This window comes from Dipodomys spectabilis, unplaced genomic scaffold, assembly GCF_019054845.1.
Source record: "Dipodomys spectabilis isolate Male_0828 unplaced genomic scaffold, ASM1905484v1 ptg000178l, whole genome shotgun sequence".
Taxonomy (NCBI): Eukaryota; Metazoa; Chordata; class Mammalia; order Rodentia; family Heteromyidae; genus Dipodomys; species Dipodomys spectabilis.
The window spans coordinates 13,914,476-13,928,740 of record NW_024870855.1 but is presented as its reverse complement, the minus strand read 5'-3'; the positions used below and the strand labels follow the sequence as shown (position 1 = coordinate 13,928,740).

At 39.9% G+C, this 14,265-nt stretch overlaps 1 protein-coding gene across 1 annotated transcript in view; it reads right to left on the bottom strand.

Moving 5' to 3' along the window:
• Positions 1 to 1,169: 1,169 nt before the first annotated feature.
• LOC122120882 (zinc finger protein 566-like) overlaps positions 1,170 to 14,265 on the bottom strand; it is a 34,903-nt gene continuing 21,807 nt past the window's right edge. Inside the window, exon 5 of the mRNA XM_042695132.1 lies at positions 1,170 to 1,376. Coding sequence (XP_042551066.1) covers positions 1,327 to 1,376 — 50 coding nt within the window. The 3' untranslated portion in view covers positions 1,170 to 1,326. The remainder of the gene's footprint in view (positions 1,377 to 14,265) is intronic.

Genomic DNA, 14,265 nt, shown 5'->3' with positions numbered 1-14,265 from the left:
TGAGTAGCTAGGATTATAGGCATGAGCCACCAGCGCCCAGTAGACTTAATAATTTTTAATCTGCCACTGAGTTTTTTATTTCAGGCCTGGGTAAGGACAACAGGCTGACACACTGTATCCATTTATTCCTGGCTTTCATAATGGAATCTTACCTCCCTTAGGTTATGCTGCAGGAAGATAGACTATGTCCCCAAAGCAGAGTAGATAAAGAACACAAGACACGAGGAACAGCAGGTATCTGATGCATGCGAATATTTGCTATGAATAAAAACCTTAACACATCCAGAGATATGTGTAATTTTCAGGTTACCTCCTTAAAACTGGGTGTTCAGAAGTAGACCTTCCTTTTCTTCTAGGCACAATGGGCCATGTCCTAAACATGTGAGTCAGCAATTTCACAGAAGAGAAATACCGGCTCTGGTACCTCCTTGTCAACACCTATGTCTGGATCTGAGCCAAGAAACATGTAGGGGTTACTTTCCTAGAGACAACTGTGAGCACACGCATCCCTTACATGTGGAACAACAACATGAGGCTGCTATCCTCACACTGCAGTACAGCACAAGTTACAGAGAGAGTGAGGGGCACTTCCCCTCCAAAGTACTTAGAGGCCACAAGCAGTGGACAGTTCTGGCAAGTCCATGGCTGGTGCTGGTCTGCAGCTAGTTGTTGTGAACCAGAGAGGTGTTCAGGGGGCCCACTAGCCTGATTTTGGCCACTAGCTCATTAAGTGAAACCAAGTTTCTACCCATGGCCTTAACTGAATAGTTAGAACAAACCAACTTTTCTTTTCTACACATAATCCTGGTTTTTATATTACAAAGGGGATATTTGTTATCTGAAGAAATAGAAAAATATAACGTAGCTCATGAATCATAGTTGAAAGGTGAATCATGTTGAGGCAAGCCAAGAGAGCTGAATTATGCACCAGGGAGCAGCACAATCCAGAGTGTCAATGAAGCAGATCAAGGGCATTTTGTACCATATTGTCCAGCTTCTCAATGCATTCATGAGTTAGAAATGAGCCTTGATACTCGTGGTCTTATTTATGACATTTTAAGAAATTTTACCTAATAACATTTTCTTTTTTGCTTTCTAGAAAATCACTACAGAATTATATACCACTATTGCTACTTAGTCATAATTTTGGCATTTTCCACCTTATTTCAGCTTTCAACACAAAGTGCAGCTTTGAGGTCTGGCCACACTCTCTCCTTGTTTGTGATCTTCTTGTTGGGCCAGATGGGTTGTTGTACTATGTCCAAGTCAGCTGTGGTATGCCAGTGTCTTCTGGACATCTTCTGCTATAAGATTTCTACACTGTATTCACCCTGGTCTCCCCATGGGCCAAATCAATTCCCCCATGGACTCAGGATCTGTGAAAGGCAGGAGCACACAAGTGTCATTAGCAGTATACAAGTGACCGCCAGCTTAGACTGGTACCCAGGACTTCCCTCCAAATAGTCTCTGACAAATGCTTGCTATGTTTTAAGTTTCCTTTCTGTAAACTAGGAATGTTCAATAGTGCCCTCCTCATGGGCTGTATTGTTGTCAGAAACTTGGTCAATTCTGACCTTACCACTAAGCACTTTTAATGCTAAGCAAGGCGATAGCTTCTGGACCATCCCCAGGGAAGGTCCACAGTGTTACAAATGAAATATAGGTGAGTGTGTGATACACACAGACGCATTTGTGCCCCAATAGGCAATGGCCACTGATGGTACTATAGTGGGCACCCATCTAGGTGCTATTGATCAGGAAGAAGCCAAATCAGCAAAGACTTGGTCCTCTTGCAGAAGAGCTGAGAGCCCTCAGCTTCCTAAATTCCCCCCCAGCCTTTCCATTTTCTCTTCCCCACAGGTTCAAGCCTTGTAAGTCCTCTGTCCTCAGATTGAGTCTCTTTCCTTTCACTGTCATTTTTCCAAGGGAAGAGCTGTGGCCTTTCTGCCATGAGATTCTGCATTTCTTCAGCAACGTGGAGATTGAGATATGAGTATCCTACTCATGTTGCTGGACTCATGCACTCAGTTTCCTGTCTCTGCCTCTTGTTTGTTCCCTCTATAGAGATAATGTGTCACGTTAGCATGGTTGAAGGTAGTAAGTCAAATTGTCTCACACATTAGCATGTGCAGCACATGTTGCCCACTGCTTAGCCACATGGATACCTTGTCTTTACTAGTCTCTAGTATTAGAGGATTGCCATCAAGCTCCAGTAGCCAAACATACTTCCATTTTCATTAGGTCACCTCTATTGTCACGCTGCTCTTCCTTAATCTGGTACCTTTTCTACAGTAACTCCAGGAAAGATCCTGAGTGAGTAAAATAGAATCTTGAACACGGTGAATTCTGGATAATGTTAGGTGAGCATAAGGCAGAAGTGAATGCAAGTTCAGGGATGTGATATATGGAGGTGGCTTCATAGATACCATGTCTGCCTAACCCCACAGGTGTCCCTGGAGCCACATCCACTAGAGGGATGGGCAGAGAAAAATAGGGCTGACAACTGACTGAGCTGCAAACATCTATCGAAGTCTGGGGTTCCCACAGAGTCCTCAGCCAGGCCTAGTAGATTCACGTGTGGCATCACAAGTGGCCCATAAGCATTGGTGGAAAGTCTGCATGGTGCAGATGATAGACCATCAGAATCAATAGGCTAGAAGTACAGAAGGACAAAATCTTTTTTTTTTTTTTTTGTCAGTCATAGGGCCTGAACTCCGGGCCTGGGCACTGTTCCTCAGCTCTTCAGGTCAAGGCAAGCACTCTATCACTTGAGCCACAGCACCACTTCTGGCTTTTTCTGCTTGTGTGGTGCTGAGGAATTGACCCCAGGGCCTCATGCATGCAAGGCGAGCACTCTACCACTGAGTTATCTTCCCAGCCCAAGGACAGGATCTTAAGAGATCTTTACTTCAATCCAAAAAAACACCACATGGTACAAAGTGAGATGTGTGGAATCCCCCTTCTTTCTACATTCAATGTACTTGACACAGGTTGGCCATGACTAATCAGACTCTCAATATCAGTAGAAAAGTTGGTCCTCAGTGAGTAGTTACCAATCTGAGTGATTGATCCATTCTCAACCATGTAATTTACAGCAGCATCTATAGAACATGCTATGTGGACAGCCCTTCACCTTCAGCCCAGTATTCCTCTTGGCCATTCTATATAGCAATGCCATCCAGAGCCTTTGGCTGGTTTCTGTAAGCAGTAGTAGCAGACAATAGCAGGCAGCAATAAGTATCATACTCTAGCATTAGCTCTCATGGTGGGAAGGATGTGTGTTTAGCCCAAGATCCTTTGATACCTGGGGCATGAGCTTTCACAGGTTGTGTTGTAGCCTGACAGTACTTTCTTTTCAGTGTACATAAGTAGTACAGCTTTTGCAGTTTGTTTTTTGCAATTTTGTTTGTTCCTCATCCTTTTGTATTTTTTTTTCAGTTCACTGTTCATACTGTATAAGAAGTAGCAATGCATTCAGGTAATTTTTTAAATAGTATTGATAGTCTTGAAAATCTGTAGTGAATTCTTCACAACACAGTTTGTAGGGGAAAGTCCCAGAGTAACTTCTTCTATTTTTTCTTTTTGCCCTATACTAGGGTTTGGTTTCACTGCCTCATGTTATTTAGCTTGCACTTTACCTTTTGAGGCACACCTCCAGTAGTTCTAAGGACTTTCTTCCCAGGCTGACTTTGAACCATATTTCTCCAGATCTTAGCCTCCTGAATAGTTAGAATTAGTGAAACTCACCACTGACACCTGCCTCCAGAGTTAACATTTCCAGCAACACCTGAGCCATAGTGCTTACAATCAAACTTTAAAAGGATTTCTAAGAAAATGTGGTATATATACACAATGGAATGCTATGCCTCCATCAGAAAGAATGACATTTCCCCATTTGTTAGGAAATGGAAAGTCTTGGAAAAAATTATATTAAGTGAAGTAAGCCAGGCCCAAAGAAACATAGGTCCCATGGTTTCCCTTATTTGCAATATCTAGTATATGTATGAGTCAAGCGGAAAAGGTCAGATAATGTGATGTTAGGAAAACAAACCCTCAAATATGTATTTTAATGTTTTTGTTTCTTTCATGCATGTGTTTCTAATGCATTTATAAGATTATTTCTTTGTTGCTTTGTATGTCCCTCCCCCACAGTGTAACCCCCGCTTTCACTATATTTGATGTCAGTATAACATGTGGAGGAGACGGGGACAAACAAGTCGTTTAAGGATTCAGGTGGACCTGTTGCAACAATGAGAAGTACAAAATGTCATGTCAAAACCAGCTTTACAATGTCGGTGTGGTGGGGGGGCAGGGGGGGTATGATTGGGCGGGAGGGAGGGGGGAGGCTGGGAAGGGAGGTGAAGGGTAAACAAAGGAGGAGGCTGCAATGCTTGTAAGAAATGTATGCATTATCCTGCCCATGTAATTGTAACCCCTCTGTACAGTATGTTCTCAAATAAAATAAAATAAAATTTAAAAAAAATAAAATAAAATAAAAAAATAAAAGGATTTCTAAGAGCCTGGGGAAGTTTTCACCCTTAACTCTTCAGGTTACTTTGTCGTATTGTTCTTTGTAGACCCAATTGCTCGCTAACAAGTTACATATTTATATGGTTTTCCCTTCACCATATACCTGTGGAAATGCAAGCACAGCATACTGATACTAGAGACCAAAATGTCATACTCGTTTTCAAAGTAGAAATATGAGTGACATGTGTTCTTTTTTTTTTGGGGGGGGTCCAGTCGTGGGGCCTGAACTCTGGGCCTGGGCGCTGTCCCTCAGCTCTTCAGCTCAAGGCTAGTGCTCTACCACTTGAACCACAGCGCCACTTCCGGCTTTTTTTTTCTGCTTATGTGGTATTGAGGAATGGAACCCTGGGCCTCATGCATGCAAGGCAAGCGCTCTACCACTGAGCCACCTTCCCAGCCCCTGATATGTGTTCTTGTGGCAGGTATTGATACACATTTTCTGTATATGAATAGCTGCCCACTGTGTGCTACGTACTGCCACTGACTAGACTACCTCAGAAGAGTTTTGGTGAAGACATACACCTGTAGTTGATGTGCTTTTGCAGTTAGTATTTGAATCACAGATTTGAGTACTGGAAAATCTGTCTGTTTGATAGTTCTGGAGAAGATGGAAAAAAAGATATGAAGCTGATAAAGTTGATGAATTGCCTCAATTGCACTAGAATTTTTATTAAATAATGCCTGGCTTAATAAAAGATAATTTTTCATATTTCTCCTATTCACAATCATTCTATAAACTTCTGATCTTTAAATTTCCTCTGATAAGTTAGAAACATGTGTTTACATTGAGGATTACGGCTTTTGTACTGGTGTGTATATAATCTTAAAGAGCTCAGGAGCCATGTGGAAGAAGCAAATCTAATACTGGGATCTATATCACATAGCTTAACCCCTAAATACTAATAATATTTAGAGGGCACTTCAGTTTATATAAATTGTGTCTTTTAATATGGAGGCTTTTGAAATAAAAACTCAATTATTGGGGCTGGGGGTTTAGCCCAGCGGAAGGGTGCCCGCCCGGCGCGGCGCACAAGGCCCTGGGTTCGGTCCTCAGCCCTGGAAAAAAAAAAAAAAAAGCTACAAAAAAAAAACTCAATTATTTTCAACAAAAACATTCACTTAACTAGGCACTGATGGTTCACAACTGTAATCCTAGCAACATAGGAGGATCAGATCTAAGTCCAAAGCCATCCCAGGAACAAATTCTGTGACATTTTTATCTTTAATAAACCAGCAAAAACATCACAAAGTAAGTCAGGTACTGCTGGCTCACACCTGTAATCCTAGCTACTCAGGAGGCTGAGATTTGAGGAATGTGGTTCAAAGCCACTTGGGCAGGAAAGTCCATTAATCACCAGTTAACCACCAGAAAAACAGAAATGGTGCTGTGGCTCAAACTAGTAGAGCACTAGCTTTGAGTGAAAAGGCTTAGGGACAGTACCCAAGCTCCCAGTTCAAGCCCCACAACTGGAGGGGAAAAAAAAAAGGACAAAGTGAAGGTGTGGTTCAAGTGAGAGGACACCAGCCTTGAGTGAAAAAGATGACAAAACACTGAGTCCAAGCTCCATGCCAGTACACACACATAAAATACTTACATAAAAGTAATTGGGGACCTGGGTATAGTTCAAGAGGTAGAATGCTGTGACCTTGAATTAAGTTCACAACAAACAAAAATTTTGTTAAAAAGTATATTGCACACCAGTTATCCTGACACTTATCTGAGTTCCTAACCTCAACTCTTGCCCTAACCCTAACTGTAACTGCAACCACAGTCCCTTCCTCATTCCTAACCAAACCCTAACTCTAACAAGGCTACTCTAAATCTTAAACTAACGGTAACCTCTAATACCAACTCGAGCCATAACCCCAACCATAAATCAATGGCAACACTAATTCCAATCCTATCCTATGCCTAACCCTAATCTCAGACCCAACCTTAGTCCTAAAACCCAACCCTAATTCTTAACCCAAACATAAACCCTCATCCTAACCTAGCCCTAAATCCTAACATTAACACTGAATCTCAACCCTCAATCCTCAACCTTAGCACTAACCCTAAACCCAACTTCAACCAAAAAAAATCATAGAAAAGATGGGCACTGGTGGCTTACTCTTGTAATTGTAGCTATTCAGAAAGCTGAGATCTGAGGATTATGGTTTGAAGCCAGGCTGGGCAGGAAATGTCCACAAGACCTTTATCTCCAATTAACCACAAAAAGGCTGAAGTGGAGCAATGGCTCAAGTTGTATAGTGCTATCTTTAAGCAAAAAGAGCTCAGGAACAGTAACCAGACACTGAGGTCAAGCCCCAGGACTGAAATAACAACAAAAAAACTAACTATCTTAGTACCAAAGTTAATGATAACCCAAACACTAACTATAATTCAATGCAAAAGAGTAGCTAATGTTGGGGGACTGGGTTTGCCAAAGCTACTTCTGTTAGGTCCAAGCTAACATACAAGGAGAAGGACTCCATACTTCACATATTCTCACCCCTATGGCCTGGGTTGGATATGACTAAAAATATAGCAAACAGTTTGTTATAGAGATGGAACTAAGGCAAGAGGCCTTAGTTGGGTCTGAGTTAATCAAATCAAGTTCTGGTGGGGTCCACCCAACCTGCCCAACATTGGGCATACACTTCTAGCCCATACTCATGGACTCTCCACATTTTTCTTTTGTTTTAGTCACTGTGCAAGAAAAGTTGGACATCCTGGAGCCTTTCAGCAACTGTTCATCCTGTAACAGTCACTCTGAAAAACAAATATTAGGAATTTCTTGGAGTGACATACAAATGAATAGTATTTTTCTTGCTCAAGCAATTGCTTTCCACAAATTAGGGACTTTTCACCATACTTTGTCCATGTCGTAGGCAAAGGAAATCAACCTCAAAGTGACACTCCATGAATTAAACACTAAGATCAACGTATATGAGTGAGACTTTGTATCAGCACAACTATGTTTATCACAGCATTATTCACCATAGCTAAGATATGGAACAAACCCAGGTGCCCCTCAGTAGATGAATGGATCAAGAAAATATAATATATATATATATATATATATACATAAAATGGAATTCTATGTCTCCATCAGAAAGAATGACACCTCCCCATTTATTAGGAAATGGAAAGACTTGGGAAAACTATATTAAGTAAGCCAGGCCCAAAGAAATGTAGGTCCCATAGTTGCCCTCATTTGCAATAACTATTATATGTCTAGGACAAGCAGAAAAGGTCAAAAGCTATGTACATATGACCATATAAAATGATGTTGAGTGAAATGAACCTCAAGATAGGGACACAAGAGGTGTTACCTTTGTTGCTGTTCTTTTTAATGTACTTATAATGTACTATGTGATTTTTTTTTCTTTCTTTTATATGTTCTTCTCCCAAGGTATAACCCCTGTTTTTTACTGTATTTGATTCCGGTGCCCTGAATCTTGTATATATACTTTTCTAATTTGGGGAGGGGAAGGGAAATAACAAAATGCTGAAATAAGGATACAGGTTGACCCATTGTAACAATGAGGTTTACAAGACACTATATTAAAAATGAACTTTACAACTTCGGGGCTGCAGGGAGGCGGGGAGGGAGAGAGAGGAATTGGGAAGGTTGGGGGGGGGGGAGGGGAAGGGATGGTAGGAGAAAAACAAAGGAGGGGATAACAATGCTTGATAGGAAATGTACTCAAGACCTTACTCATGTAACTGTAACCCCTCTGTACAGTATCTTTACAATAAAAAAATATATTAAAAAGAGTGAGGCTTTGATATTAAAATGCTGAATTCTAGTCTTTTGTGTGATAGTTGCTACTTAATACCTCTTTTAACCTCTTTATTATCCAGCAGAGGTGCATAGAGGATGTGAGGACTAAGTTCTTGGTGTCATTGGACCAACATAGATGTGTTAAGTTATAGTTTCCCAATACATTTTGAAAATCTAGGTAATTCAAGATTAGCTCATCAGGTGAAATAAAATACTTCACGGTTACTAATGATATAACCATCTGATTTTCATTTTTGTCATAATATACAAATCCCTTCTATGAGGACAAGAGATAGTTTGCATTCCATTTTTCAACAAAAAACAAGTGCTACCTCCACAAAGTTTAAATTTATGCTAGCTTTAATGCTAGCAGTAAACATTAGAGATCATATAATAGAGACACTACAATACTGTTAGAATTGATACGTATAACATGAAAGCACCCAGCATATATGTGCCTACTATACTTGGCACCTAGTAGGCTATTTTGTAACAGGTACTGTGGCATCACATATACAAATTCAATTCAGTAAGAACTACAGCTGTAGTGTGACTACAGCCTGATGCAGTCATGTAGCTATCTTTGCCTATGCTCAATCCAGGGAAATCGTGTTTCATAATAAATCAATTCAAATAACTGGTTCTCTGAAAAACTTTATTTTAGGCACATCATCACAGCATATTCCATTTGCATTCTTCTGTACCTATAACTAGGGTTTTAGAATTACATTGGTAATTACTGCCAAAGTTTAACTCCTTTCCCCTATACCCATCACATCTATACTTATTATTTTTCTCTTGCTATAACTACAATCCTAAAACATATAGAGGATATTTGGCTAAGTAAAGGTGATAAAATTATGAGATAATACATTTCCAACTGTAATATTAGAAGTCCTTAAGAGCTCATTAGACTAACACTCTATGCCAGTCCATATACAATAGAATATTGAATACTCAATACAAATGGTTTGAAATTTGTATACATAATTACATGAATAGGATTTCCAAGCTGGGTGTTGGTGGCTTATGCCTGTAATCCTAGCTACTCGGGAGGCTGAGATCTGAGGATCGTGGTTCAAAACCATCCCCAGCAGGAAAGTCCGTGAGACTCTTGTTTCCAATAGACCCCTCAGAAAACCAGAAGTGGTACTATAGCTCAAGTGGCAGAGTGCTCGCCTTGAGCTGAAGAGCTCAGGAACAGTACCTAGGCCCAGATTTCAAGCCTCATGACCAACAAAAACATAACAAAACAATATTCCAAAATAAAAATAGTAAACAATGATGGTTGAGAATATTTTTCCATGGCCCATTCTAAGTATTTCATGTTTCATTCCAGTTAATTGTTCAGATAATTCCTAGTAAGTACAGTTTCAGCCCAATGTCATTTAGCAAAGCTAAGAGATATAACAAAGCTTGCAGTACATATTCATTTTTCGATCTTACACATTGCTATGTACTCAGATGTCTCAAAATGAATTTATCAAATGAAAAAGGGAACTTTTTAAAATAGCTAATTCTTTTGTTAGCAAAACAATGCCTTCACTAGGAGTTTAGAGCCAGACAGGGTGGAAAACGCATGTAATCCCAACAATTAGGAGGGGAAGCCTATAAGTTGGAGACCAGCCTGGGCTATATATGAAAAAGAAAAAAAAAAAAAGTTAGTCACTAGCTGCCACAAAGGCACGAATCTTCCTAGGTACTAATTCTTAAAAGCTGCCTGCCTGGAAAAGGGTTGCCCATCATCAGCCCATAACACAAAATTTACTCAAATAAGGCTAATTCTAGAGATACCAAACCATTAAGTTCCCCCCAATGGACACAAAGGATTTGCACATATAAATCACAAAAAGCAGTTACATGAAATGGTGCTACTGACTGAAAATCATTGACACTTAAAATAGCAACTCCAGACTTGGGCTACTATGTTCTTTTCCTGTTGGTGGTAAAGATACCTGGGGAGGTAGGGTCACTTAGCACTGCTTGCTCAGTGATGAGAGCAGGGCTCATGGATGTTACTTCACCTGCCTTGGTCCAGAGCATATAATCAAATACATAACCTCTACAATAATTAAAAATCACAGAATTTTCTGCCTAATGAAGGAAAGTGATCATGAAATAAATATTTTAACATCTTTTACACGTGATAGAGAAAAGGACTTTCGAAATGACTATGAGATACCACTACTTGAAACAAACCTTTAACATACAAATGGTTTCAACTCAGATCTACAAAAAACACCTCCCTTGCAAAACATTTTCATTAGACAGCTTTAAGTGTTTTAAGTCTGAGTCCCAACTGGTAGGAGAGATTCTGAATGCAAATTTTTAGCTTATTATATGAAGAGTATCTTCTATATTTTTATGTTTTTATTGTTAAAAATAGTGTACAGAGGGGTTACAGTTACATGAGTAAGGTAATGAGTACATTTCCTATCAAGCATTGTTACCTCTTCCTTTGTTTTTCCCCTACCATCCCTTCCCTCCCCACCTCCCCAACTCCCCCCCCCACCAAGTTGTTAAGTCCGTTTTCAACATAGTGTCATGTACACATCATTGTTACAATGAGTCAATCTGTATCCTTATTTCAGCATTTTGTTATTTCCCTTCCCCTCCCCAAATTAGAAAAGTGTATAAACAAGATTGAGGGCACCAGAATCAAATACAGTGAAAACGGGTTATACCATGGAGAAAGAATATACAAAAGAAAGAAAACAAAATCACATAGTACATTATAAGTATGTAAAAACAATAGCAAGAAAGAAAAAACCACTTGTGTCCCTGTCTTGGGGTTCATTTCACTCAACATCATCTTATATGGTCATATGTACATAGCTTTTGACCTTTTCTGCTTGTCCTAGACATATACTAGTTATTGCAAATGAAGGCAACTTTGGGACCTATGTTTCTTTGGGCCTGCCTTACTTTACTTAATATAGTTTTTTCCAAGTCTTTCCATTTCCTAACAAATGGGGAGGTGTTATTCTTTCTGATGGAGGCATAGAATTCCATTATAGACATATATGCATATATATCACATTTTCTTGATCCATTCATCTACTGAGGGGCATCTGGATTTGTTCCATATCTTAGCTATGGTAAATAGTGCTGTGATAAACATAGTTGTGGGGCTGGGAAGGTGGCTCAGTGGTAGAGCACTTGCCTTGCATGCCAGAGGCCCTGGGTTCGATTCCTCAGCACCACATAAGCAAAAAGAAAAAAGCCGGAAGTGGCGCTGTGGCTCAAGTGGTAGAGCACTAGCCTTGAGCTGAAGAGCTGAGGGACAGCGCCCAGGCCCAGAGTTCAGGCCCCACGACCGGACCCCCCCCCCAAAAAAAAAAAAACATAGTTGTGCTTTAGTATACCCTTGTTTGTGATCATTTGGGTAAATGCCCAAAAGTGGGATAGTTGGGTATCTTCTATATTTTCATCCAAGAAGTGCTATATTTGTTAAACTGTTGGGTAATAAAACATTTGCTAGAATCTAAAAGTCTGACTTAATAAAGAAGTAATCTATCTCCATCCTTTCAGATCAGATGGCATTACCTCATTGCCATCTTGTAAAGAATTCAACAATTATAGGAATGATGGTATCCATAGCAAGCAGGTAGCTGGTTTGGAACATTGGCTACTTTGTCCTCAGTCTTTCCAAAACCTAGGGAAAGTCCTGGCCAAGGAGGCCTCCTAGACCATCAAAGACAAGAACAATTCGAATAAGACAGGGATTCTCAAGAATATATATAGGCCTTTTTTTTAAGGAGAGAAGTTATCACTACATATTGATAGAATCATTTACCTGGTAGTACTGCAAATGGAACAAAAGTTTGGTTTAAAATATCCTTATTTCACCATTTTTTTGTTTTACTTATATATGTATCTGAAGTGAGTAAACATACACTGAACATATATTCATATATATGTATATATATACTTCTTTAATTGTTATTGTAAATGTGATGTACAGAAGGGTTACATAAATCAGGTAATGAGTACATTGCTTTTTGGACTGTGTCACTTCTTCCCTTTCTTTCCCAGTTTTTCCCCCATACCCACCCACAAGTTGTACAATTCATTTTCAACATAGTATCTAATGAATACCAGTTTCATTTGTTCACCCTTTATCTCACCCTTTCTGTGCCCCCCTCATCCATTCCCCAAACAGATTAACGAGACAAAAGGTAAATCAAAAACAGCAACAAAGGGGAAAAAAACCCTCATTTCCATTTCTTGGAGTTCATTTTGATAAGCATCATTTTATAACAATCATATGCAAATAACTTGAGCCTTTGTGATCCTTTCCATAGAATATCCTCCTTTGGTCTTGTTGTGTGAATGTCGAGAGTCCAGTTTAATTTGGCATGTTCCAGTGTATTTTTTTCTCTTTAACAATCCAGTCTGTTTAGTAGACTTATAGGCACATTCCAGTTACCACAAATGAGAGAAACAGTACAACCTACATTTCTTTGGGTCTAGCTTACTTTAATGTAATTTTTTCCAAGTCTCTCCATTTCCTCACAAATGGTACAAAATCATTCTTCCTAATGGAATCATAGAATTCCATTGTGTATATATACCACATTTTCTTGTTCCACTCATCCACTGAGGGGCATCTGGGTTGATTCCATAACCTGGCTATGATAAATACCACAGTGAACATGGTTGTGCTGGTGGCTTTGGTGTGGAAGCCGTTTGTGGTCAATTGGATAAATGCACAGGAGTGGAATTGCTGGGTCATAGGGAAGATCTATATTTAGTCTTTTGAAGAATCCCCATACTGCTTTCCAGAGTAGTTGAACAAGCTCACATTCCCACCAACAATGTAATAAAGTTCCCTTTTGGCCACATTCTCACCAGCATGTTGTTAGTTTTCTTGGCCCTTCTAATTGGGATGAGTTGGAATCTGATAAGTCTCTAAGTCTTTAGCCCATTTATTAATTGGGTCATTGTTTCTTTGGGGGTTTATTAAGGGAAGGTTTTTTATTTTTTGGGGGGGGTCCGGTCATAGGACTTGAACTCTGGGCCTGGGCGCTGTCCCTCAGCTCTTCAGCTCAAGGCTAGCACTCTACCATTGGGCCACAGCGCCACTTCCGGCTTTTTTCTTTTTGCTTATGTGGTGCTGAGGAGTCGAACCCAGGGCCTCAGGCATGCAAGGCAAGCGCTCTACCACTGAGCCACGAGGGAATTTTTTTTTTTTTAAGCATATTTTAGATATGAGGCCTTGTCTGATTCATAGCTGGTCAAAATCCTCTCCCATTCTGTGGATTTCTATTTATCTTGCTACCTATCTTGCTAGCTTTACCACTCAGAAACTCTTCAGTTTAATGCAATCCATTTTTTCTGCTCCTTCTTTGGTTTGTTGATATTTTGGATCTTTACTTAGGAAGTTTTTCATAATTAGTGCTTACCCTATGCTTTCCTGTAATATTTTCATGGCATTTGACCTTATACTGAGAGCTATGATCCACTTTGAATTGATTCTTGTGCAGGGTGATATATAATAATCTAACTTCACTTTTCTGAATGTATATGTATAGTTAGTTCTGCCAGCACCATTTGGTGAAGAGGCTTTCTTCCAACATGTGTTTTTGGCTTCCTTATCAAGTATTAGGTGGCTCAAAGTCTGTGTGTTCATTTCTGGGTCTTTTGTTCTATTGGACCTCAGGCTTATTTTTATGTCATTATCAAGCTGTTTTTAAATATTTAAAGCCGGGCGCTGGTGGCTCACGCCTGTAATCCTAGCTACTCAGGAGGCTGAGATCTGAGGATCGCGGTTCAAAGCCAGCCCGGGCAGGAGAGACCGTAAGACTCCTATCTCCAATAAACCACCAGAAAACCGGAAGTGGCACTGTAGCTCAAGTGGTAGAGCGCTCGCCTTGAGCTGAAAAGCTGAGGGACAGCGCCCAGGCCCAGAGTTCAAGCCCCACGACCAACAAAAAAAAAAAAAAAAAAAAAAAAATATATATATATA